Genomic DNA, 25,719 nt, shown 5'->3' on the forward strand with positions numbered 1-25,719 from the left:
TTTCTTTCTTTCTTTCTTTCTTTCTTTCTTTCTTCTTTCTGTCTCTTATGCAAATGAAAAAATATTCATTTTAGCACAGATACTCTTTGTGCAGGTGTGCATGCTGGCAGGCTCCTCGTTGGATTTTCTGTCTCCAGCAATAGAGCCTGAGGACATCTGTCACCACATGCTCAACAGAGAAACTGCTGCACCTCAGGAGACAAATACTCATTATACTAAAAATGACAGTTGTGTCACGATAATGTCTTTAGGAACCATTTGTCACTGAAACATATCTTAACTGTCATCTTATAAATCTTCTGGAAGCACCACCAAACGAAGTGCTTTGCCCCAAATTAGGGATGTTTTTTTAAATAAGCAAAATCTTCTGCCTAACTCACAGGTGTCGAACTCCAGGCCTCAAGGGCCGGTGTCCTGCAGGTTTTAGATGTGTCCTTTATCCATCACAGCTGATTTAAATGGCTAAATTACCTCCTCAACATGTCTTGGGGTTCTCCAGAAGCCTGTTAATGTGTGCTGACCCAGGGTGAGATCTAAAACCTGCAGGACACCGGCCCTCGAGGCCTGGAGTTCAACATCCGTGGCTTAACTAAACAGATGTTATGAAGTGGGAAAATATGTTTGTTAATTTGATCATTCAGTACCACTTGCAGACCCAGTGCTTACAGAACAGCACAGTATTCAGAGGAATTAAATCAGTTAAAAATATAATTTAAAAGATCCAACATGTGCGACCTTCCATCCATTGTTAGTGCCAGTACACGACGTAGCATGCCTTTTATGCAGAGATGACATCTGCAAGATTCAAGCTTGCAGTCACACATTCACGATGTACTCCTCCGAATTCATGAACATATTTTGTTGCTTAACTCTGAGAATGTTTTGCACAGGTTCTTTTACCTCCAGACGTTACTGCTGCAAAGACCACCTCTAAGCAGTGCATTCATGTCCATGTGATATGCTCTCATACATCTCCAGACATGTTGAGGCCTCTTGGATGATGTGGTCTTCTTGTGTCCCCAACGAGCTTGTTTGCAAGAGCTTGTTACTGTTACTGTTACTTTTGGTGTGGCAAATACTACAAGTATCAACTCACTGTGCACTGATGTAAGAGCAATGCATTCACAGGTAGATATACTCTATAGAAGGCTAGATATATAAATAAAAGTGAAATAAATAAGATGTGAGGTAATAAGGAAAGTTTGTGTTTGGTAATACAAAATTACTTCATGAGTACTTGTAATCTAACGATTACTATTTAATCACAATAATTTTGTAGTGTAACCAGCCATTTGTAACCCAACACTGTATTCCACAAACAAGGTGCATCCATGTTGCAGTCATGGTCTGAATGACATGAATACATCGGTATATTCCAGCGTTTGTTTCCATGTTTTCCTCTTTTACTTTTGTAACTTTGGAAAAGTCTTATGAACTTAATTGATCACCATACTCACCATAGAAAAAAGCCACAAAAATCAGTGGCTATTCATACTTATTTCATACTATTCAACACAGATATTTCAATTACTTTTTACAAGTCTGATGTGCATAATTATGTTGACAAAGAGTTGGTTATATCTGATAAACTTTATCAATTTTATGAGATTAAATCTTTAAAAGAAAATGACACCATCACAGAAGTGTGTGGGAAAATCCCTGAATCTGTAACCAAAATCTGGGGCTGTTATGGTCATTTGTAGAGGAGAATATTTTATTGTGACATCCAGACTGTTATCAGCAGTCAGTATCTGTTTTCAAAGAGTCCCATGTCTGGAAACTCGGTCAGCCCAGGGTTACAGATTACAGATGAAAGGTTACAAATGTAAGGGTCACATCTGAATTTTTTCTCTCTTTGGTGCTGAAATTGCTCGAGCTGCTGCACTGTTGCCCCTTCAAACCTTTAAGTCACAGTGTGTTATCTGTGGATAGACTCTAATCAGTTTTCCTTCACCCAAAGTCTGGAATGAATGTGACCACTATCAGCGAGGTCTCCTGATTACTATGAGTGACATTATAGAGTCAGGTTAGTCATACCTGGAACACCTTCTTGTATGCGTGTGTGTGTGTGTGTGTCTGTGTGCGTGTGTGTGAGTGTGTGTGCGTGTGTGTCTTTGTAGCTGTGGAGACCATATCAGGTGGGTGCTTGCCTATCTTATCAAGCTAAATGCTCCAAAGGGACTATTGTGTATGCAAGAACTGCCCGAGTTTCACACTCAGACCGTTGACCAATTAGCATTTCTTTAAGGCATATGTATGAGTGTGTCTTGCCTGTGTGTGTTGAGGACAACCATATGGAAAGGAAAGAAAGATTAGTTACATTTTTTTTCCTCCTCTCTCTAATAGTTAATTTTTCTTTTTTTAAACATGTCTTGCCTACTTGATTCATTCGTAATTCTTTATAAGAATCAAGTGGGCACTGTCTCCAATAGTTAATAGAAATAGGCTGGTAGGTTGGTGGTAACCTCTTGGTCTGAAGGATTAAGCTGATGCGTGAGCACCTCAGTTCCTCTGACGGCCGCACGAGCGTTCCAGTTTTGGCGGCTGTTCCTTCGCACTAATTTGCAGACATGTGTGTCTGTGCATTGCACTCATGTACTCTATGAATACAGTTTGCTAACAAAACCTACATGATTTAAATGACTTACAACACCATACTTTTGGCGAAAACATCTTGCTGCAAGAAACAGACAGAAAAATAAAAGTCAGAAACGCTGATTCAGACTGAGGTTAAAAATGAGGCCAATATCTTCAGAGTGTGTGCTGCTGCTGATCATATGCACTGGCGTTATTTGTTACTGTGCTTAAGATAAAAGAGCAGTCAGGGACAAATCTGTGACAACAGCTACAGCATAGGGTTGGGTTGAGCAACTGTCAAACATGCAGACAGGTAGAGAGTAGGGCAGGTAGACAGGCGGCCTGCCAGCGTAGGGTGTGTGTGTGTCAGTGCATTAACTCTTATTAAATAATTTGGTGACAAAATAGCATTGTATTTGTTCATGTTTCTAGACATGAATTGGTGGTTTTAGCATGAATTTACCTGCATTTCGATGCAGGCTCCAAGCAAGAACCGTTAGTGTTGAACAGAATTTTCTCTGAAGTCAACATTTTCATATGTATGATTATACTATCTCATCCTCTCCATATTTTGCAAGAGATTCAGCCAGTGTTCATGCTTAGGCTATATATTTTGTTGCTCCCTTGCTTGAAAAATCTCCTTAAACATGCAGAAAGTTGTGTGTTTACTGTTCAGGTGGAGCTCTCTGGAATTGGTCCTTAAAGGCAAAAAAGATAAATGTCCTGCTCCTACTTTCCCCTGTTTTTGTTTCGTTGACTTGCTGACGGTTTTTCTAGTGCAGGGTCAGAGGCAGGTCAGTGGTTTTTGGAGTGGTCAGGGCCTCACTCTGTGTGTGTGCGATGCCGCCCAGGCAGAGGGTCTGCGCAGAGGTCGGCTTTGAGGATCTCAGTGTGATCCAGCCATGTTTAGTCTACCAGTCCTACATGTCCTACATGTCGCGCACCACAGTCATTTGGTCAGGAGCTGTTTCAACAAGGCAGTGCTATTCCTGCAGCACTACCCTACCAAAGAGCCGTGACTGATTGGCCAGGACAAGTAAGAGATGTGCTGCCAACAATAGTGCAGGATGTAGAAAAATATCATTTTATAATTGATTTGTTTGCTGTAACATTTGTTTCAGTGGCTAACTTTTAGAAATGTTTGTGCATTTGCAAAAATGATCTTTAAAAAGACTCAACTTTTATTCTGTCTCACTTATTAAAATAATAAAATCTGTAATAAAAGGCTATTCTTGAATGCTTTATCTGTGTGAAATCCTTAAAGAGCTGATGTGTTTTCTTCTAATCCAAAACAGCAAATCCACGCTAAGGATTTGCTGTTTTGTTTATGTTTGATCCAGGATGTGCTGACCAACAAACTCTTCCTTTATTAAAAATGATGGAAAGAAGAAAAGCAAAGACACCATTTGTCCCCTCTTTAATAAGAAAAAAGAAACATGAATCAGTGTGATCACACTTAAACCGAAAGAAAAGAAAACACAAACAATATATTATATCAGCACACTTTCAAAGTTGGAAAAGCAACATATTTTAAATAAAGGACATTTGGCATTGAAACTAAAACATGTTCCACAGAGGACATCGCGTGACCTGAAACTTCTGCATCCTCTGCTGCTTATCATCCTTCAAAAGATCATCCATACATTGATCTCTTATCACATCAGCAGTCATTTGAAGAAAAGGCACCTTTCAGACATCGGGGCGGTCTTTTGACCCACTTTTACACGGTTACTACTTAGCTGATCCGTTGACAGTTTAAGGAGGACATTCCTACGTATTGTTGTAACACACACACACTATCAGCCCACCTGGCCATTGAGAGCTCTATAGTGCAAAGTACTGTATGTAAATCCTCCAGTAGTGCATCTCTCCTCCCCCCACTGTTAGTAACTGACAGAACTCCTCCATGCACCTCACCAGTTAACTGTTATTCGAAATGTTACAGTCTCTGGAAAGGGATGCAGTTAAAATGCTTCAGGCAGTAATAAAAGGAACTATTTTCTGGTCATCTGAAACACATCACATATATTTTTTTTTTACCACAGTTGCTTTGCATCTTTCCGTCTCACTACAGATTTTTCTTTTCTTTTTTTTGTTACTTTGTTTTACTCAAAACCTCAGCAGGAACACAATGTTTTTTTCTTCATATTAACCAAAAAGACGACACGTTTTTTTTGAAAGCACAGAGTTCATGAGCTACACGTTTAAATTGACAGACGCCCGATCTGACCAAAAACACGACAGATCAGGGCGTGAAAACAAAAAAAATGACCAATGTTGTAACACACTCACAAAGAAATGAATTTAAATGTCTCCAGTTGCAGTAACACCTGCCTGAAGCAGTAACCTGAAACTTTCCTCTGGATAAAAAACGAAACCTCACATTGCGGTTGTAACTGGTCGACAGAGCACAATACAAGTTATATTAAAATTTCTCCCTTCATAAATAAATGCAAATATCCTTTCCCCTCCTCATTACCTCTATTTACATTTTATACAAGGCTATTTTTGCCACACACAATTCTCAGGATTGGACTTTAACTTACACACAGACAAATTAAATGACTTCACTATCATTTAAGACCTCCTATTGTCCCGCTTCACTTTTCTGTCCTCCGTGTAACCAGTTTGTCTCCTTGTTTGACAGAGATGGTAAAAAGAAAAAGTGTGTTCTTTTGTCCCTCGAAACATGGCAGCCATTTTATTTTGGATGTGAGTTTTGAAGTCCAGAGACGCAGAGAGAATGAAAGAGGAAGATGGCAAAAGCATTGGAGTCCATTTTAACAGATGCAGGGAGACAGAAGTCTCCATCTTGGCTTTCCTCCATGAGCAGGTTTGTGTGTGTGTGGGAGTCGCTAAAAGTCCATATTAGGAGGCATTGAGTACTGAGCGGCTGTACAGAGTTTGGTAGTAAGCGCCCGAGTCCATTGTGGTCGGCCCCGGGCTGTCGTAGATCTGCTTCGCTGCTACAGGAGAGGTCCCAGCGTAGGTGTTGTAGGTCATCAGCTGGTCCTGGTAGGATTTCAGGTCCATCTTTTGCTCGTTGGACATGAGGTTGGTGATGGAGAATGGATGGTTGAAGTTGTAGTGGGGGTCTAAAGACTTGAGGGGGTCGCTCTGTATGTCCATGTGTTGCTGCATGACACTCGGCAGGAGGTGGGAGCTACTAGGTAGAGTCTGGGAGTGGAGGAGTGGGTTGGAGGAAGAGGTGCCAGTGAGGGGCATGGAGGATGAAGAGATGGAAGATGAGGGGGTGGAGGAGGGTGGCAGGGAGACAGGTGGGTTGTGGAGGTGTGAGGAGGACAATGGTGGACATTCCAATGAAACCATCGAGTTTCGGGAATGAGGCTGGTCATCTGAAGATCCCGGGTGGGAGTTATCCGAGTGGGTGGAGTCTGCTCCCTCTGATCCACCTCCAGGGCTGCGATCCTCCACCAAGAGATCGACACTGTGAACTACTTTTCCTGAGCCCATGTCCTGGTTCTTGGATGCCTTTTTTGCTGACTTGTCCTCAATCTTGAAGCGTTTCTGGCGCCTCAGGTAGCAGCCGTTCTCAAACATGTTGCCGGACTGTGGGTGGAGAGTCCAATAAGAGCCTTTGCCCGGCTTGTCGGGTGAGCGAGCCACCTTCACAAAGCAGTCGTTGAAGGAGAGGGAATGGCGGATGGAGTTCTGCCAGCGCTGCTGGTTCTCACGGTAGTAGGGGAACAGGTTCATGATCCATTGGTAAATCTCGTTCAGGGTTAACATCTTGCTGCCACTCTGCTGGATGGCCATGGTGATGAGGGAGATGTAGGAGTATGGTGGCTTGGCATGGGTCATTGGCCGTCGGAAGGGCTTTGGGTTAATCTCCTTTGCCCCTGCTCGGTTCAGAGTTGCAGGAGAGGTGTATCCCAGCTGACTCATGGATGGGCTAATGTCCTGGTAGTGGGACAAAGAACTCAGGGAGCCTGGAGCAGCAGGGCCCAGCTGAGTTAGTGAGCCTGAGGTGAGGGACGGGGCCACTGGGGAGAGGGACATGTGGCCGGGAACAGAGCCCATTGAGGCCAGTGGTGAACTGCTGATGCTGGTGGTGGGTGGGTGATATGACATGTTCATACCAGCAGGCGAGACAGTGGCTGGGTTCAAGTTGATGTAGTTATTGATGGTGCTCATAGAGCTCATGGAGCCCAGACCAGAGTTCATGGTTGTAGGAGATGAGTACATCTGGAGTAAACAGGAGGGACAAAATCTAGTTAGTTGCAATGTGAACACAGAAAAGAAATTAAATAAGACAAATAATTATATAAATTCTGTAACTATCTAATTTTGATTTCGATTTTTAACACTTCTGTTGGAAATAACTGATCTAAATTTCTCGGGCAAAACGTGAAATGTGAAAGGAAACACTCCCAGACTCCCAGTGTTAAAAGTCACTTCTTATCAATGCACAATGAAGCTCTCAGTGTGCTGAGAGGGGACATGGATTTCACACAGCGATGTTAACCTGAAAATGCGTAAAAAGCGCGTCATGGTGCCTCTCGGTCAGACGGCCTCCTCCACTGCTGCCATGGAAAAAACAAGTTCTTCAGTATTTAACCTAAAGTGGAGGAGTGATACGACTTCCAAGTCCTTTTTGTGTGGAATAAAGTTGAATAATTCAGAGCTAAATGTCAAGAATTGTGCTTCTCTGAATCCCGAGTCTTACTGATATTTAATTTTTATGGATGCGAAAATACTAAATCTGCGGGTGATAAAAAACAGAGTATCTTAGCCCGCTTATTTTTGGTTAATTATTATCAAACGCTTTCTTCTCGGTAATTTAATCAGGCTGGGTTGAGGTGAGAATTGCTGCTGCTGCTGATGGAATTAACTCCTAATTGAATTAGGGAGGAAAAAGTCTTGTTTCATTTACACTTGAATCGTTGCAACACTTAAGCGGAGCAGAGACACAAAGGATAAAGGCCTAACAGTGAGAACATGTCCTTTAAAAACATCATATAATTCTCACTGACTATTTATTACGAAATCCGTTAAATTATAATTGTCTCATTGTTGATTTAAAATCAAAGTATTTATTTTGCAGAAGAAGCGAGCCCCTTCCTGACTTGCTTTTTATTTCTTGATTTATTTCTGATGTTTGTTTACCATAACTGCTAAAAATATTAGTTACTCACATATTACGATATTATTATTTTCTTACTTTTAGTTTTTTCGGGTTTTTTTTTGTTTGTTTGTTTTTTGTCCAGATTCCCGAGATTTGATTTTCCATTACTAATGCCATACGTGGATGTTTTTATTTTTACGACAGTGTCATAATATTTCCATGTTAATTCGAGGTTTTCGCCTACTTTTATAAGATTATTTTCGAATGTATCAAAGCAACTACTTTTGATTCGGAGTCCCGCTCCATAAGCGAACATTTTGTCTTCCCTCACGGTCTGTCTCTCTTTCTCCCTTTTTTAAATCCCCCAAAACAAAGGCGGAAACTTTGGCAATATTTATAACAAGAGTAAATAAAAAACTGGATTTATTTGTAGTTACTGTTGATATTTTCATGTTTTCGCTTGTCATTACCTCGCTAGCCTCGCTGGCTGTGTAGTAAGTATTCCACTCTTCCATCTTCACAGAACTCAACATCCCAAACAAAAGTCTTCAGAAGAGAATATTTTATCTGTGACCGAAGTTTTCAGAATAACAAAAATAAATATAAAGTCCTCCTAAAAGTTGGCACGTATCGGGAAGAAAATCCAAGCAGAAAGGTTTCTCCTTGTCGCACGGAGTCTAAAATGCGTAAAAATGAAAAAGTGACGCGATTCCGCTCCGGAGAACAGGTAGGTCAGCGTTTCTTAGTTGTCAGTAATCCATTGTTTTGTAGCTTTAAATTTGTTAATGCTCAACAGACTTCTGCTTCTTTCTCGTGGCCCGTTTTTTCTTTTGGTCACCGGGCCCTCGGGACGCAGCGCGCGACAGACGGAGATGTAACTTGGAAATACAGTAGAGGAACCTGGGCGCCCTTCTCTTATAAGGCTCTGCTCGGCCCCGCCCAGCCCTGACTTTTGAATTGGGCAGGAAGGGCCCGGCAAAAAAGGCAGATGTAGCCCCCTGGCGTGCTGGATATTGGCCCCGCGGCTGTGCTGGCGAAAACCAGCCGAGCAAGTGTACTACTGTCCAAAAGCTGTGCCCATTTTTGGGATGTTTCTCAGTATTTCAGAAGAGTTAAGTTTTGTTGATCATGACGAAAAATTAAATATCAAACACGTTTCGAAACTGGAGCAATAAAAAAATCTACATAATAGCGCGTCATTAAAATCCAGAATTATTTTTTCAGTTCTTTTAACAATCAGCGTCTGGTTTCTGCAGTTTTTCTAGCAACGCAATTTTTTCTAAAAGAATTCGAAAAATATAATTCTGGCTTGAATAACAAAATATTTAATCGTGACAACTTTGACCTTCACATATTTTGATAACAGCACGAATCACCTGAGACTTATCAGATGATCAGAGAACATCAAATTTCTCAATTTTCCACCATCAGCCTCTGTTTTCTTCTGAATCTTCGTCACGAAAACCAAGTAAAACATAAGGAGTAAAAAAGTAAACACAGCTGACTAAGAAGCTTATCCCCGTGCATAAACAGACAGATCTTTATCCAACTGTTGGGTAACGATGGCTCATGTGCGCATTTTACGCATATTGGGGTCGTTTGAATGTGAGAGACCTCCTCGCCCTGGGAACTTTGTTGGAGAGCTTCTTTTTTCTCAGAGGAGGCCCGTCGCTACAAAGAAATAAATAACGTAGCCTAGTCCTGGCCTAATGCATGGGCCCGGACTCCTGTATTGTGGAATACACATCAGGCCTCGCTGCAGACGGAGGCCTGTGAATGTCAATGCTTATGCTTAATGGCAAGTCAATGGAGATATAATTGATGCGCAGGCGGGAGGTCGACGGGATTAAAACTGGGCGATAAGATCCCGTGGAAATCACAGGAAGGAACTGGCCTGTTAGTTAGAGTGTAAAGGATTCAGCGGCGTGAAGATTTCTTGGAAACATGACGTTTACAGCCATTAAATTTCTCCGTGGCGTCCACATAAAGGCCCCGCTGACCTCACGAAAACAGAGATGAGAGGGAGGGACTCGGGTCAGCTTATAGTTAATCAGACGCTTTCCATGATATGACCTGTCAAAGACTCACAGATTATCACCTGCTTGCAAAGTGCTGTCACATCCATTAACACGTGGAATAAACTAACGTCTGAATGTCGTAACGATGTAACCAAGCCTGGATGATTTATTTTTCTCCGTGGATAAAATATTTGTAAATCAACTCTTCTTCCGGGTTAAAATGTACTTTAATTTGACGCACTATTGAATTTAAATGAGAAGTGGACGAAACGACTCTTTATTATAATGGAGCCTTGATCTCATCTCATTTTTTTACTGAAGTTTACAATTTCAACGTCTTCTGTTTTCTTCAGGGGCGGAAACGATCCAAACGGCTTTTACCCTAAGGCCTCAAACCTCTCCCCTATAAGGTTTCAGTTATCCGAGTATGAGTCAATAAAACGGGACAGACTAAAGCGCATCTGCTAATCATTTGCCTACTGCCCCGCAAATGTCTCAAATGGAAATTTGAGTTCATAAATATTAATCAAGTTTGTATGTTTTTTTTTCTGGAGAAGTTTGTGGTGTTTACAACTTCTCTGTCCTGTTAAACTTAAGAATAACAAATATTCTCCAAAAACAGACAATCCTGGAAGCACAACCTATTTAACTGATCATAGCTGATACTTAATATATATATATATCGACACACCTGCTGCGTAAAAGGGTTCAGTATGTTTTTTTTCCAAGACTTTTTTTGCTGCGTCTAATAAACACCTTTAATCGAACTTTTCAAAGCCACCTCTCTCACTCTGCGGGCTGCTTTTCAATCCAATGGATCTTCCACCGGCCATTAACACCTCCATAATTGGTTTAACAATAGCTGTAATGAGCTGACACTAATGGAGAAAACAGCAGATCCGCGCAACTCGAGGACGATGGGGAGGGACATTTATACGGCCACTGCCCGCCCTTTTCTTCATCACAATCAAAATAGTGAAAATTAATCAGGAGTGCGTAACTTTATTCAGGCTGACAAGTTTATTTACTACTACAGCTACTGACAAAGGGCAGACACCTGAAGCTGTGGCATCTTTGGTGAAAACAGAAGGTTTTTAGGCAGTAACAGGTCAAAGTGCGACAGTTCTCGATTTTAAAGGATTACCGACTCCACAGGCTGTAGGCCTAATGGACCTGACAAAAGATCATGCTGCCACACAGCGTCTTCTCCGTAAGGCACGCTAAGACCAGGAGCGCCATCATGTGGCCCTTAAAATCGAGTCGCAGCTATGCTTTGTGCAGTTTCTTCTGTTAGGATTATAAAGGAGCACAGATATAATAAGAAATTTCACAGACTCGAACTGCTGTGACATTAAAACACAGAGGTTCTTTATTCTCACTCTTTGATTTTAAAGGTGAATTAGACGTGAAGTTTAGCTGTAACCAAGTCTATAGGCAAGTCTTGCAGGTTAAATGACACATTTTCAGCATTAGAGCTGATAAATACCAACAGATAAAAGGCAAAACACACCATATGATGGACATTAGACACTAGTGAAACCAGTTTTGGCAGTCCCAAACTAAGCTGGCTTGGGAATGCCCCAATGTCCACTCTGGAAAAGCTGTAAGCAGTGGTTGGAAAGCAGAAGATCTGGGCATCACTGCTCAGAGATCTACTCCAGCGAGCTGGGCCCAGATAATTAGAATAAGGATGCATGGTTGCACAAGCAATAAATATATGAAAATTCCTTGACTTGCCTAGCAATTTCAGACAGCTAGCATTTAAGTCTTTCGATTCTAACAGAAGGATGGTGAGCAGTTCCATTATATGAAGTTTTACCCAGAAATAATTCAATAAACAGGTAAAGATACTCAGTAAAACTTGTAAATAAACAACAAAGAGAAGGACAAGTTTCCATCCCATTTATTCCTGGTTTTATGTTGTACAGGAAGCTGCAATAAAACTGACAGATCTACAAAAAAAAGTCACATAAATGAAAAACAACATAGTGGGAGGATTCAAATAAAACACGAAGGGCCTGTCAACTTTACGAAGGCTTCAGATAAAAGCAAAAGCGGTCAGATGGTGATCGAAGGGAAGCAGATTCAGGTTAATCATTGACAAGACAATAAAAGAAGCCATTGCACTCCTAACTTCCCCTGAGGTTCCCAGACACAAAAACAGATGGTAAACATTTTTAAAAGGCACTTAACAAGGGATTGCATGACGTATCAGTGCATATTATACTATTACATTTCTTCAAAGATGTTTCTCTACAACAGGCCTGATCTGTGGGATCTTTTTGTAAAGCGGACCTATTATGCTTTTTTCCCTCCTGAATTTCTGTCAAATATATACTGAGGTGGATGCATATAAGAAACATGGCTAAAATTTCAAAACACGAGGTTAGTGTATGTACATGTAATCCTGGTCACGTTATAATCAGGCTCTAAACACTCAGTTTCTGACACTTCTTTTCTATTTTTAGTTCTGTTTGACGTCAAAGAGAAAGCCCCACCCACCAGTTCTTTAAGCCTTCTGTTTGCGATAGGCAGCCAATCAGAAGAAAGATGACTTAAAGGGAGAACTTTCAGACAGAAAGAATTGGAGGGCTGCATCAAGGCCCAGTCTGAGAAAAATTGTGAATTATTTTGAACTATGAATCATGCAAAGCTACTCTAGCAAAGTAAAACATAAAAATACTGAACTAGAAATTAGCATAATAGGTCCCCTTTAAAATATATAAGTGCTATGTAAGGATCTGCTGCAGACTATAGATTGTACATATCCTATGAGTACAGTAGAACACATTGGCCTGTTAACTGTAACAGCCTAATGAAGAGAACCAGCTGGTTGAAAAATAGTGAAATATATGTCTTCCATAAAACATTTACATTTATAAACATCATTTTGGGCATAAAATTACCTTTGGTTTGTCTGTGCTTCTGTACTGTCAAGTACTCGCTGCACATAAAGAGAGAATCCACCAAAAAACAAACTCATTTTGACATATTATCATTACAATGTCTGGTTGTTCAATTTAGGAACATGAAATCCCTGCGCACTTTAATGTATTTATGAAATTCATTTTGAAATATAGCAAATGGGAAATAATATACAATGTTCAATAGTATGACTGGAAACCAGACCACACAGATTTATTAAACATCTCTTGATCAGAAACAAAGATTTCTGCTTTTCAGTGGATTCTCACTTAAAAAAAAAAAAAAAGTTTAAGAAATGATGCGCAATTTTTTTTAATACCATATGTCAAACTCTTGCATGTACTATGTCTAAGGATTGCACGTGTGTACTATTACAGTTCTTTACAGTATATAACATTTAACATTCTAGTATAAAATATAATCATAGGCCTATCAATAGATTTTTTTTTATATACATTCGGGGTAAAATGTAGGCTGGGCTGGATCTTGTATGAAAGCAACATTTAAATACAGTCAAACACTGAGTTTCTGCTGTTGGTTGACGCGCTGACAGGTTAACTGGTTGTGTCTACACAGCAAAACATTCTCCTTTCTCTGAGTTAAAGTCAGCTTCAATTTAAGCTGACAAAAAAACCCAAAACAAAAACAACAAATGCACAAGCGCACAGAAATGTCTCTACTGGCATTCTGTCGACATCTAACGTAGGTTTGTTTAGATGTTTTACTGGAGATTTAAAGAAAAAAGAAAGAAAGAAAAATCTGTTCATCAGGACACAGATTCAGTCATGAAGCAATTAAAAAAAAAAATCTGCTGAAGGTACATTATATCATCACTGTCAGTGTCGTGTCAGTTATAAGCTGTAAATTTAACTTGCAGAAGCAGAAAATATTTCATTTGATGAAGCATTGGTAAATAATATGGCATTTTTCCCCAAGACAATTAACTCAACTTTTCAACAATAAAAAGAACAGCTGTGGCTGCTGTTTAGATATACTTTGACATACATGTAAATATATATATATGTATATGTAGTATATATATTTGTGCTTTTCCCTGCACAAAGCTGAGTGTATGCTGACAACACTGGGAAGCGGCTATTGTCTAAGAGTTTGAGAACTCTAATCACTCATCTATCAGGTCTCCTAACAAGCCATCACTGACACAAATTAAACTGATGTCAATTGCTTTGACTAAAGTATTTCTGTCTTTATCTCCAAGGTGCCAATCAGTACCACGTATTGTAGCTAAACTGTAACTAATTTATGCTCAAAGTGTCCTTTGGCATGTTTGCTGTGACACACTGAGTTATGGTATAAATGAGCCATCAATCGCTTGCAATGCATCATTTGTCAAGGAGCAGGGTTTACTAACCTTAACCAAGTAGTCTTTAGTGCCTAAACCTAACCAGTGAGTGGATCTGAGAGCATAAACCGAGGTAAAAAGAAACAGAAACAAAGGATAAAACACACAGCTATGAATGGGTCAGGGGTCTCTTGGCAGTCAATCCAGTAAAATGTGCCATCATCACCTCTACATCCTCACTAGGCCTTTGCACTCCTGTTAAAAGTTGCTGTTACGCCTCAGCAGCCAATGTAGCGCAGCTATAGTGCCAAAGCACCAACACTACAGGATATCTTGTGCTTAATGGGAAGATCCAGGAAGCACCTGACAAAGCTGCATTGTATGTGTTCAGATAGGAATGCTATAATCTATATCCATCTGCTAACGTGAAAGCGATGCTTGTTTTAAGTAACAGAACTAATTACCAACTCTTAAGCAGTAGCCGCTGTCCAGCTTGTGAGTCTTCCTGAATATGTGATTCCACCATCGCATGATTAGGGATATGTATACGCTGTATGTCTGGTTGTGGTGGTGATATTCCATTAGTATCTCTGCTGTTTTCTGGACTGAAAAATTAAAATGGCATTAAACTGTTTTACAGCATTGCTGCAAGTGAGCGTGCAATCCACAGAATGCATTGGGAAATTTAATTTCACAAGCTCACTATACAGTGGCAAAAATCAGCAGTTGCTCAGAGAAAAAACAAGTGATGTGTGCAGGCAGTCTTTGCTGCCATCATCAGATCTCTGATTAGGCCTAATAGTTTTGAATTCATTGCAATGTGACAAGCAGTTTAACTTGCTTAGTGGATGTTTTGAGATTTGTAGGTTGTTGCGTTGCTTCTCTTCTGGGACTCTTAGCTGTTCGGGGGAGACGTCTGTTCTGATCTGGGATACGATTCTGGGACAGAAAACAAACACATGAAAATATAGTTAATATCAGCTGCAAGCATATCGATCATACACTGGTTGGGATTATGGATATTACTGTTAAAACACTTGTAGAATACAACAGGAGAGCATCTCTTGTTGTATTTCAACCCCATTTTGTGTCCCACTTTATCCCACTTCATATCAATAACAAAAACACCAAACATCAGTGCTTTTTATAAATTTTCTTCACAAAGGTCAGATGCCTGTAGACCTGCCTGTTGCTGTGTTGGGTCCATGCTGCCACTGAAACCACCATCACGTCTCTCTCTCTTTCTTGACAGTGACATCTCCACTCCCACTCCCTGCTCCGGCTCCAGCTGTTCCTGCTGCTGTTCCACTTCCAGACCCTGATGAAGCTGCAGCTCCAGGTCCAGTACTGGCTCCAGATGTAGGAGCTGATGCAGGAGCTGAAGCAGACCCTGCTCCGCTCGATCCTGAACTGGCCGCACCATTTCCCAGAATGGTGGTTATCTCCCCCTGCATGAAGGCCCATGGGGGACTGTTGGGAGAGGTATCCAATGGACAGCGCTCTCCGCTGGGGCAGTACACTTCCCCATCACCATGCCTACTCTGGATATACACTCTTGTGCACGGGAAGCAGAACCTATATTTGGCGGAGGAAGAGTATTACAGTGGACATAATTATTATGGACGCTAACAACTGCAGGATATATATTTATAACCAGTTTAACAAATACGTGCTTTTGTATGCAAGACATATTTAAATAGCTAACCTGGCTAAAAGCTAAAAACAAACAATGTTATAGGATATTTATATAACAATAAATAAATGACAAACATACAAACCTGTGGCCTGGCACTGATGGACATTGAACAAAGTGGGTGTCTTCCAGTCTCTCATGACACAAGGTGCAGGACAGACTGTTTCCAGCCGAATGGCTGTTATTGGCAGATGCAGATGCCAGCTCAGAGGCACCGCTGTGGGGTAACGCTGCGGCAGCGGTGGTAGCTGCCTCCGCTGAGGTGCTGGATCCTAGGGGCTCTCCTCCTGACCTTGCAGTTAGGGGGCGTGGCTGCCTGGCTGGAGATGATGCAGGTTTAGGACTAGTCTGGCTTACACCTCCAGCCATGGAGAACGATGAAGAAGCCAAGCTTGTACTCTTGCTGGTACTGCTGCCAGCCACAACTGTGTGGGTCTGCGTCTTGGGCTGGTTCTGGGAGGAACTCAGCTCTCGCTCCAGCTCTGGCGCGATAAAAGGGGTGATCCCCATGCTTATTCCCAGCTGTCTGCGGCTCATCTCTGCCAGCACAGGGGCAGGGAAAATCATAGGGCTGCTCATAGGGGCTGTCCGGGCCGTCAGACCCGCGGGCATCCCTGCAAGTATCCCAGGGGGAATACCTGCAATACTCTGAGTCACAAGATTAGGAGGGATGGCTGCGCTAATCATGGATCTCCGGCTGCCACTGGGGCTCTGACGGTTAACTTCTTGAGGCGGCTGCCCGTCACGATGCAGCCCGTTTGGCGGTACACGAATAGTTGAAGCGGTAATTTCTCCTCTTCCTCCCCTCTCGAAACGGTCCCCGTGCGGCCTGCCTCCGTCTGCCGCCACCTCTCCCCGGGCTGATGTGCCGTGTTTATTGGGAGAGGGACCAGGTGACCTCACGTTACCGTCCTGCATGCCGTGAGTTCGCTTCAACTGGCGGGCGCTTGCGATCAGGAATTCAATCTGGTTGGCTCCCTCGTAGTTCACGCATCCACGGCAGACCACCTCGCTGAAGTCCCACACCACGGTCCATGGCATCTTTGGCAGGTCGCACAGGTAGCACCACTGGCGCCTGGAGGAGGAAGGGGACGACATGGCTGGCCGAGCTAACCTGAGCGTGTTCAGCGAACCTCCTAACGTGCTAGCACAGGTTAGCTGCGTTAACCTACTTAGCGTGGACAGGTGCACGCCCTCTTTGCTACTGACTTCGTCCCCTAACGGACCTCACACAGCTTTAAAATAATGTTACGCATTCTACATATATGAAATTAGCTCAAATATTTTGGTTGTTTGCAACTAATTTTGATATATTTGTTGTGTTTACCGACTTCGGCCTACTCTTCCCCGCTGTCAACGGCTTCCCAGACTGGCTCTGGAACGTTACGTAACCACGTGAGGTGAATTGTGGGTATTTGAGTTTGCTTACTCGCCGAAGTCAATAGAGGGCCTCGTCGTGGAACTACAGTAAGAACTGGCACGGAAGTGAAATACTTAAAGGTCACGGTTCAGTTTTTGTCAACACGTGTGCGTGCCACACAAGCCATGCGTTTGGAGACAGAAACTTTTAATTTCAGAAATTTGATCGTATTTTAAAATAAAAAAAATGCCGAAAGACATATCATCCTCATCGAGCGAAGATGAAGCGGACACCACTGGTGTGGAATCGGCGCCAAAAACGACAGAATCCGGTAAGTTAACACGCAGACGTTGCACGAAGTTGGCGTAATAATGGAGGTGATATGCTAGTAGTTACTTACGTTAGAACAGATTCATTAAGGCTTAGAAGTAGCCAGAGGACGACAAACGGTATAGTAGGCTAGCGGTAACGATTGTGTTTACATTAAACATGTGGTTTAGAGATAAAGCAACAGAAGAAAGTTAATATCCACACTAAAAGGTGTTCCAGTTTCTGTGCTTCTGACTCGATGGTGTTGTTTTTTAATCCACAGATAAGACTACAAGGTACCAGTGTCCTCCTGACTTTGTCTCTTTCTGCCACGAGCCTTGCAGCAGCACTCTAGCACAAAACCTCAAGAAGAACAAGAATGAGTTATGGCTCATTAAAGCTCCTGCCAGCTTTGATCCCAAATGGTGGGTACAGTCTGCCTTTACCTTTATCCCACACAGCAAACATTTTTTTCTAACACAATAACAATTTTTTAGCCTTTTTTGTTTTTTGCAATGGTGTTTTGTTTTGTTTTTGTCCTTCCTCTCCACGCAATCATATAAACAGTTTAAACCACAAACAAGTTTCAGATGCAAATACCACAGTAATAATACTTTCATAAAGAAGCCAAAAGCTGAATATCTCTCTGATATCATCAGTAAACATTCACACAGACATAAGCCCTCGCGTATCTCCGGTTACTGAAGCGAAATCTCCCAGATATCCTCTGAGGTTTTGGTTAAATCGAAACGATGGAGTCACTGCTCACCCCATCTCATTCTGGAATTTAGTTTAAGATTACAAATCTTATTTGTTTACAGCTCCCAGGTCTCTCTGATCCATTGGCAAACCTCTCTTATATGTTTGAAAATCATGTCTTAAACAAAAAGTGTCAGAACCTTTAAAGATGCTGCTCTACGGTTGTAGAATCAGTTACCACTTGACATAAAAAGAGCGATTAGTGTGTCTGCTTATTGTTGAACGCCTCTTAATTCTGTATCATATGTGTTCACTTTTTGGTTTTTTTACCGTAATAATTTGCCTGTGTGTGTGTAGTTGTAGATACTGTGTGCAGCACTTTGGTCAGTAAACGCTGAGATTAAATCTACTTAGGTAATTTCCAAAAGGAGTACACCTCTAGTCTCATTTTTGTTGCCGTGTTGCACAGTTTCCACAGTGGAACTGTTAAAAAGTTTTCAGGTCTTTTCGTTTGGTGGCACTTTGAGTTAACTGCATTTAACAGCAACAACCTCTCCGTGGCATTTGTTAAAAACTAGTCATGTAGTCGTCAGGTCATTGATATGACTGTAAAATCTGTTAGTATCTTTTTAAAAATCTACAAATGGTAACTGACCCATTATGACAAGTATCGCTAAGGTGAGTAAAGGTGCTGGTTGCTGATAATGAATTCAACGTCCCATTGTGAGAATTATGTTGCTTTTGTACTAAAATTACATTAAATATCAAGTAACAAAGTAACAACATGAGGGTGTAAGCAGAAACAGTATGTTTAAACTTTTTTCAGAGTACTTTTAAGTGATGCATACTCACCTTTTCTCATTCCATCCAGCTTCAGTGGCATCAAGGTGCCCCTCTCTGGTCTCCAGACCCTGAAGGTTCCTACTGCTGCTCAAGCTGGAGCCAAGACTGGGAGCAGGCAGCAGATCTATAGCATCCTGGCATCCAACCACAGTACCTCAGAACTCCGCCTGCTCACCAGTGACAAGAAGCCATCAAATGGCATGGTTGTTGGTCCTGCTTTTTCAGGCTTGCTTAATGTGTGCGAGACCTACGGAGACAGCAGCAACAATCAGGCCCCTCAGGTCATCCCCGCTGCTCCAGCCCCCTCCATACCGCCTGGACTCAAACAACGATTCCAGCCTTTTGGCAGCAAGACCCCCACTCTTACCTGCGTGGCAGAGAATGAGTTGGATGGAGTTGCCTTTGGGCCCTCTTCCACAACTCTCCGACCTCTGGTAGTCAAGCAATTCATAGAAGAAGCAGGTCAAGAAGAAGATGAGGAGGAGGAAGAGGAAGGGAGGAAAAAGAAGAAGAAAAAGAAGGAAAAACGGATAAAAAAAGAGCGACTAGAGGAAGTGGTGAATGTGAAAGAGGAACCTGTAGATGAATTTCGGGAAGAAGTAATGATGGAGCTCCCCTTCCAGGAGGGTGATTATTCTGTGGAGAAGAGGAAGAAGAAGAAGAAAAAGAAGGACAGAGAGCGAGAGGAGGTGGAGGAGGGACTGGAGCCCAGTGTCAAAGTCAAGGTGGAAGAGGTGCCTGTGAAATGTGAACCCATGGACACATTCTTTGGTGAAGAAGTGGAGGTCTCAGGAAAGAAGAAGAAAAAGAAAAAGAAACTCAGAACTGATGGTGACTAGTCTGGTGTCATTTTGGAGTTTTTTAGTTTTGTTTGTTTCCTTTTGACCATGTGAGCACGTCAGAGACAGTTTACTGCTTAATTACTTCACTATTGTTGTTGCCAAGACGTTGGCATGGTGTTGCTCAACAAAAGGGCACGTTGTGAATACAATGAGTAGTGAGGTGAATTATAACGAGGATTCACTCCTAGCATCTTTAAGACAAATGTTCATTTCAGTTTGGCCAGATGGAGACAGATTCACACACAATGTGTGCAGCTGGAGGCATCAGCGACTACAAAACTGATAAGAGTGCACATGATAATGGTGTCAGGAACCACAACAGATTTGAGCAATGACACAGCATCTCATTAGATTTAGCATTTGTTTTAGTGTTTTTGTAAACGGTGTGAGTCCAGTACTGGAGACCTTTTTTGTTTCATGAAAACAGATGTCATGAAGTCCAAAAGCGATTAAAGGAAATTAAAAATGAGAAAAACTTGGGGGTTTTTTGTCCTGCTATTGGCCCACGCAAGTTAACAGCAACATTTTCCTCTCGTGCCTTTTCAGAGCAGTGACTTCATCTACAAGGAATGAAAGTTGAATTTGTGTGTGAACTCCACACTGTGGATCTGAAATTGTGCAGCAGTTTGACTGTACCCAGTTTACAGAGGCGTAGTTTTGTAATGATGTTCGTGATGTCAGGCAAAAAAATCCAAACCATCTGTTCTGTGAAATATGATTTTTATGAATGATCTTCCAGTTTTTTCAGATGGCCCAAAGACTAACATGAAATAAAATGGTTTAGTTTAATAAGCCTTGTGTTCTTTTTTTCTTGAAATTGACACAGATTTTTTATTCTCATGCAATAATATGGTTATAGAAAATGTAATTTCTCGACACAAGAACTGCGGTTATTCAGGTAAATTTTCATGCTCATAAGAAGTTGCGACAGGGAGAGGGCGCCACAGTCCAGCTAGTCGTCTGCGTGGAACGGCTGCCTGCAGCCTTTGAACAACCTCTGAGCTTCTAACCTACATGCTACTATTTCTTTTAACTAATTTAACACAGATCTGCTGTAGCCGTCTGAATGCACAAAGAGGCGATTCATAATTTTTGACATTTTCTGATGGCAGCGACTCATCAGAGCTCTGTGACACTCAGGTGAAAAACCTCAGTCCATGCCCTGCATCCTCCCCTCCTCCTCCCTCTCCTCTGCCTGCTCTGCACCGGAGTATGGTCCTGTTTCTTAATGAGCTCAGGCACCTCTGGTGCTATCACACTCACCATCTGTAGTAACCCCCTGCACATGCTGCAAGCCTTATTGATCCAACCTCATGAGTGCATTAACATTTTTTAGCCTTTTCAAAAGGCCTGTCAAACTCGAAATGCTAAACACCATGCTAGAGGTGTAAAATGTAACCTTAACACAACAAGGAACATTTTTTGCGTTCTTTCTACTGAGTGTATTTGACATGACTTGGCATCAAGTCATCTATTTTTTTTTTTTTTTTTTTTTGGTGTAGCAGGCAGTCATTAAAGCCGAAAGCCACAGATGTCAGATGCTGGCTAAAATGTTTTTCTGAGAGTCGCAGATAATGCCAGATTTCTGTGTATCCTCACAGGTATGTCGAATGTGTGTGCGAGCTCCTGCGCCTCAGAGCTTTCAGGCTTGAGTGCCTGAGTGCATATGCCTGTGTTGCTGAGAGAGGGTGTGTGCAGCTGTCTGAGCTTAAGGTCAATGAAACGAAAAATAATTTTTACTGTGTTGGCTAAAATATACAAAATTCACACGTGCTTTCTTGTATCTTGAGCACTTACCTTTTAAACTAAGAGAAAAAACCATTTGTTTCCATATATGATCTCCTATTGTTTATAGTATAAAATAGAAATGTGTAAAGACCAGACGCAATAAAAAAAAGCACTGTCTTTCAGAAAATCCACATTTATACAAACCAATGGCAAGTGTCGATTGCTATCCCTGAGTCCAGTAGCCGGCTAAAATCCAAGCCAAGTCGATATTTCCCAAAATGCTTGTCTTTAAGAAATTTTGCCTCGGGATTGTAAGATGTCTGTTGTTATTTTTACACACTTGATTTGGAGCCCTTTAAGACCCGGAGTTCCTTTAAGTGACTATTAAAGGAACCTTGGCCTTAAGGTGTGCTCAGACTTGTGGTAAAGGCTATTTTTGGCTTGTGATATTCGCATGATCTGTTGCAGTTTAACAGTTTTAACATTTCTGTGTTTGTTCAAGGCAGCCAGCATACTGCACCAAACGGGTGTTTTGTCTGACGTTTGTTAGCCGCTACTGATTGTGACTGATTTCTAGAGCTAACCTGAGTCTTCCAGGTGCTTCTTCATTTTTGGAATTTTTATCCCTGCGCAAAAATGGCCAAACAGTTGGAGCTGTGTAAACGGTAAATAAAACCAGAAAGAAATGATTTGTAAATTATTAAAGCCTATAATTAACAGGAAAAAAGCACAGGGAAGTGTATATTAAATGCAAAGTTTTATTTAATCCCAGCTACACATTTCAATTTGCCTCAATTCTTCTACTTACATCTAGTCAACTATGAGAACTGAGATCATTTGCTGTAGTTTTGAGACTAAATGTTTTTCTATCCTGTCTTGAGATACCATTTCAAATTCTCAATAGTTTTCGACTGATTTTGGCATATTTTCTCCCTATTACTCAAAATATTTTAAATAGGGGGCAGACCACTCTTTTATTTCAGAGATGTGGTGTAATCTGCTCAGAATCTGGTTTGGTAATATTTTGCTGAAAGAAACAAGAAGAAAACATTATCTCGGTGGGAACGCATGTTACACCAAAACCTGTTTATGGTGTTCAGCAGTGATGTAGCTGTGCATGTGTGCGAATCCACACTCACCGTGTGCTGATAAAAGGTTTGATGATCTCTCTCCTCTGTAGACTTTACAGGTTGTTGCCAAAGATTTGAAATTTTGATTAATCAGAGAATGTGATTTCATTCTCTTGAATTTCAAAATAAAAGACCTCAGTTATAGTTTGTTATTTGAGGCCAGATTTGCACACACACACACACACACACACACACACACACACACACACACACACACACACACAAACAAAAATAAAACAAATAAAAAAATCCTCCTATTCTGTATCTATGCTCAGTCTTTTCAGCCAACCTCCAACTTATTTAGTAGCAACAAGCCCACAAGTTATTATTCACATTCTTCCCAAACCTTCCACCTATTTAGCCCCGTAGTTAAATTGTAACTACCAGCTTGATTGCACAAGCATATATGTGGTCACTTAGTAGGTTTTGTTTATGCGTTATTTACGTGTTCAGTTATACATATGTGAGGCAAAGACAAATATCCTGGCTTCAGCTGCTTTTGAATTGAAACATAAAACAGTGGTTGGTGATGACATCGGGGAGCATTAACGTATTAGCAAGCTTTATATTTCTACCCCCCTGTATGCTTTCATGAATCATTAAGGAAACAGCTAAAGGCGTGATCTCTGACCCTTTCTGACGTGCATCTTTTTAATAGAACAGGTTTTTATTAACAGTCACCTCCCAGGAACTATGTAATAGCTTTTATGGTGCATGTGAAGCACTACACAGGCTGATTCAAGGAAGCTGGTTTCAAGGTAGAATACCATTTATGTATCTTGTTATGCTTTTTATAATGTTTTTTTCTGAATCTTTCATCCTGGTTGCGTCATAAGAAATCTGTGTGTGTGTCTGTGCACGTACCAGTGTGGTCAAGACAAAGCGTTATGGTCTCATCTCATTTCCATTATGTAGAGTTCACTATCTGTGAAATTTTATCTGAAATACACAGGCAGATGAAGTCTAAGAGTTGAAATCTCCATGATATTCACTCTTACAGTCATTACTGGCCTTCCCCGAGTATTATGCTGCACACAGGAACTGTCACTGGGCATCATTTACACCATCTACACTACATTTGTTTCCAAGGAAGGAAAAAATAATTGGGTTTCTTTCAGAGAAACGGGTCGGTAGATTCATATTGATACACCTGCTGGGATGCGAGTAATGGTTTCTGCTTCCTTGACAACCTCACTTCTCTGAAAGAATACACTTATATTTGGTGTCCTGCAAGTCTGAATGCTTTCGCCAGTTTTAAGCAGTGAAAAGCAGCACAACATATTTGCTAATTGCTCACGCAAATGAAGGATTAGAAAGGAGATTTTGACTACGGGTGTAGTTTCTCTGGACCTGAGTCATCCTTTTAAAACGTGCCCTGAATTAGATGACGAGTGTAGCAGGAGAGGTGGTGGGAGACATTTAATCATTTCAGCCAGATTATGTAAGGTGAATCATTGTGGCCCTGCACCAGACCTGCCCCAGCACTGTCGCTTCACATGAAGTCACACCTGCTTGTTCTTTAAGTGTGTAAACCAACAGGGAAACTCCTCTTTGTAGACTGGAAGCAAACACACCAAGAGATGTTGTTGTTTTTGTTTGTTTGTTTGTTTTTACCCAGCTTTCATGCAGATAGATGAAAAAAGTTTTTTTTTTTTTACACTTTAAATGTATTCATATGCATACATTTTCAGTCACATAGAAGTTAGAGGTAGATGAACCTACTATGCGGATCAGCGATATCTTACTTTATCTTATCTTAAAGGCACACTGTATAAAATCTCACCACTAGGTGTCAGTAGATCACAGATTGCGGTCAACTGAATCCAGTTTTCTTCTCTCTCCCAGTTCAAGTGCGCAATCCTATCTATGGTGGCTGTTGCAGGACAAACAACTCTGGTCACAGTTCACCTGCAGTGTTTTTAGGCTGCCAGTCCGCTGTTTACCACGCTGTTTGTCCACATCTGTTTGCTCTGGAGGAGCCTGTGAAACTTGGCAATGAGACAACTTCTGTCCAATAACAGTGATGCTGATGTTGAGTATATCCTGTTAGCCAGCAGTAGTGAAACTTTATTTAGTGAATAAACTCATCCAATGTGATGATATAATCAAGCTGTTAATCAGCATTATGTTAGCTTATAAGCAGCTGTTGCTGTTGTTTAGCCGGCTTGTTGTCAGCTGTGAGAGTTGCATTCTGCTGACAGTAAATAATTGTGACAAAATCTGGAATTAATAAGCTTGTTTATGCAGACTTTGTTCTTTCTCTGACTTCCGTCCAGGAGATGAGGCTTGAGGTGAGGAGGAAGAAGATGAGATTGAAATGAGGCAGGAGTAGGAGCAGTGGTGGAGGACAAAGACATCATGAGAGACAGATGATGAAATTATACATTTACTAATATTAAATGGTTATAGTTTAAAAGAGCTATTTGTGATCTTTAAATTTTAAGTAATTTATAAGATGTACTGCCTATGTGGCCAGTTTCTAGCCAAATACATAAAACGTGATTATGCGGATTGGCGATGCCCATCTTGGCCACCATATTCAAGATGGTGGGACAACATGGTGGCTTCAAGAAACTGGTCACTGCTACGATGTATTTTTAATGGACTCATTCCAGGTTTATGAGAATGTATCAACTTGCTGGAAGATGTAATTATACACTAATCAGTGTATATTCATCAGTACAATTTTTTTTGCTTACTGTACAAAGTGGAAACATGACTACATTACCAGGCTGGAAAAACTCCAATAACCTGTGCTTAAAATGACCTCCGTTTCTGTGTGATTTCACCACAGCAAAGCAGCAAAGCTCGGCTGTGACTGCAGCATAAATACACGAGGGAGAGAGGACAGAAAAGCTTTTTATGTGGAATAGGACCAGAGATGTGGTGAGGCTACTATTGAATGTATATTTAACAGTGTTGGTCAAGTTACTTGAAAAAAAGTAATCAGTAACTAATTATTCATTACTTCCCCCAAAAAGTAATCCCGTTACTTTACTGATTACTTATTTTCAAAAGTAATTAATTACTTAGTTACTTAGTTACTTTTTAAAAACACGATTTACAACCTGAATAGGTAATAAAGCGATAGATCTTTCAGCCCAATTCTATTTTCTGCATAATCCATCATATAAAATGTAATCAAATGGAAAAGTCTCTTTTTTTAAAACTTGTTTTATCAGTTTTAATCTTTTAACTTTATGCAT

The 25,719-nt window shown here is 41.1% G+C and overlaps 3 protein-coding genes across 3 annotated transcripts; 1 reads left to right on the top strand and 2 right to left on the bottom strand.

Moving 5' to 3' along the window:
- Positions 1–3,756: 3,756 nt before the first annotated feature.
- On the bottom strand, positions 3,757–8,530 carry foxa3 (forkhead box A3). Its single transcript, XM_084951806.1, has 2 exons — positions 8,134–8,530; positions 3,757–6,783 (listed from the first exon to the last, which is right to left on the bottom strand). The coding sequence occupies exons 1-2, from the start codon at positions 8,194–8,196 to the stop codon at positions 5,446–5,448; spliced, it is 1,401 nt and encodes a 466-aa protein (XP_084807932.1). The 5' UTR covers positions 8,197–8,530; the 3' UTR covers positions 3,757–5,445.
- Positions 8,531–11,568: 3,038 nt separating this feature from the next.
- Positions 11,569–16,700, bottom strand: irf2bp1 (interferon regulatory factor 2 binding protein 1). Its single transcript, XM_084951099.1, has 3 exons — positions 15,688–16,700; positions 15,096–15,484; positions 11,569–14,848 (listed from the first exon to the last, which is right to left on the bottom strand). Exons 1-2 carry the CDS (start codon positions 16,698–16,700, stop codon positions 15,136–15,138), a joined length of 1,362 nt encoding a protein of 453 aa, XP_084807225.1. The 3' UTR covers positions 11,569–14,848; positions 15,096–15,135.
- Positions 16,701–17,043: 343 nt separating this feature from the next.
- polr1g (RNA polymerase I subunit G) lies at positions 17,044–20,447 on the top strand. Its single transcript, XM_084951100.1, has 3 exons — positions 17,044–17,293; positions 17,555–17,696; positions 18,842–20,447. Exons 1-3 carry the CDS (start codon positions 17,209–17,211, stop codon positions 19,650–19,652), a joined length of 1,038 nt encoding a protein of 345 aa, XP_084807226.1. The 5' UTR covers positions 17,044–17,208; the 3' UTR covers positions 19,653–20,447.
- The last annotated feature ends 5,272 nt before the right edge of the window (positions 20,448–25,719 follow it).

The sequence above is a fragment of the Perissodus microlepis genome, chromosome 14 (assembly GCF_051167445.1).
Source record: "Perissodus microlepis isolate ML-2025 ecotype Zambia chromosome 14, ASM5116744v1, whole genome shotgun sequence".
Classification (NCBI taxonomy): domain Eukaryota; kingdom Metazoa; phylum Chordata; class Actinopteri; order Cichliformes; family Cichlidae; genus Perissodus; species Perissodus microlepis.

Coding starts and splice junctions, on each gene's coding strand:
- foxa3 (XM_084951806.1), bottom strand. CDS start 8,196: ATGTTGAGTTCTGTGAAGATGGAAGAGTGGAATACTTACTACACAGCC. Junction 6,784..8,133: donor CAGCCAGCGAGGCTAGCGAG/GTAATGACAAGC, acceptor TGTTTACTCCAG/ATGTACTCATCTCCTACAAC.
- irf2bp1 (XM_084951099.1), bottom strand. CDS start 16,700: ATGTCGTCCCCTTCCTCCTCCAGGCGCCAGTGGTGCTACCTGTGCGAC. Junction 15,485..15,687: donor CCATCAGTGCCAGGCCACAG/GTTTGTATGTTT, acceptor CGCCAAATATAG/GTTCTGCTTCCCGTGCACAA.
- polr1g (XM_084951100.1), top strand. CDS start 17,209: ATGCCGAAAGACATATCATCCTCATCGAGCGAAGATGAAGCGGACACC. Junction 17,294..17,554: donor GCCAAAAACGACAGAATCCG/GTAAGTTAACAC, acceptor TTTAATCCACAG/ATAAGACTACAAGGTACCAG. Junction 17,697..18,841: donor GCCAGCTTTGATCCCAAATG/GTGGGTACAGTC, acceptor CATTCCATCCAG/CTTCAGTGGCATCAAGGTGC.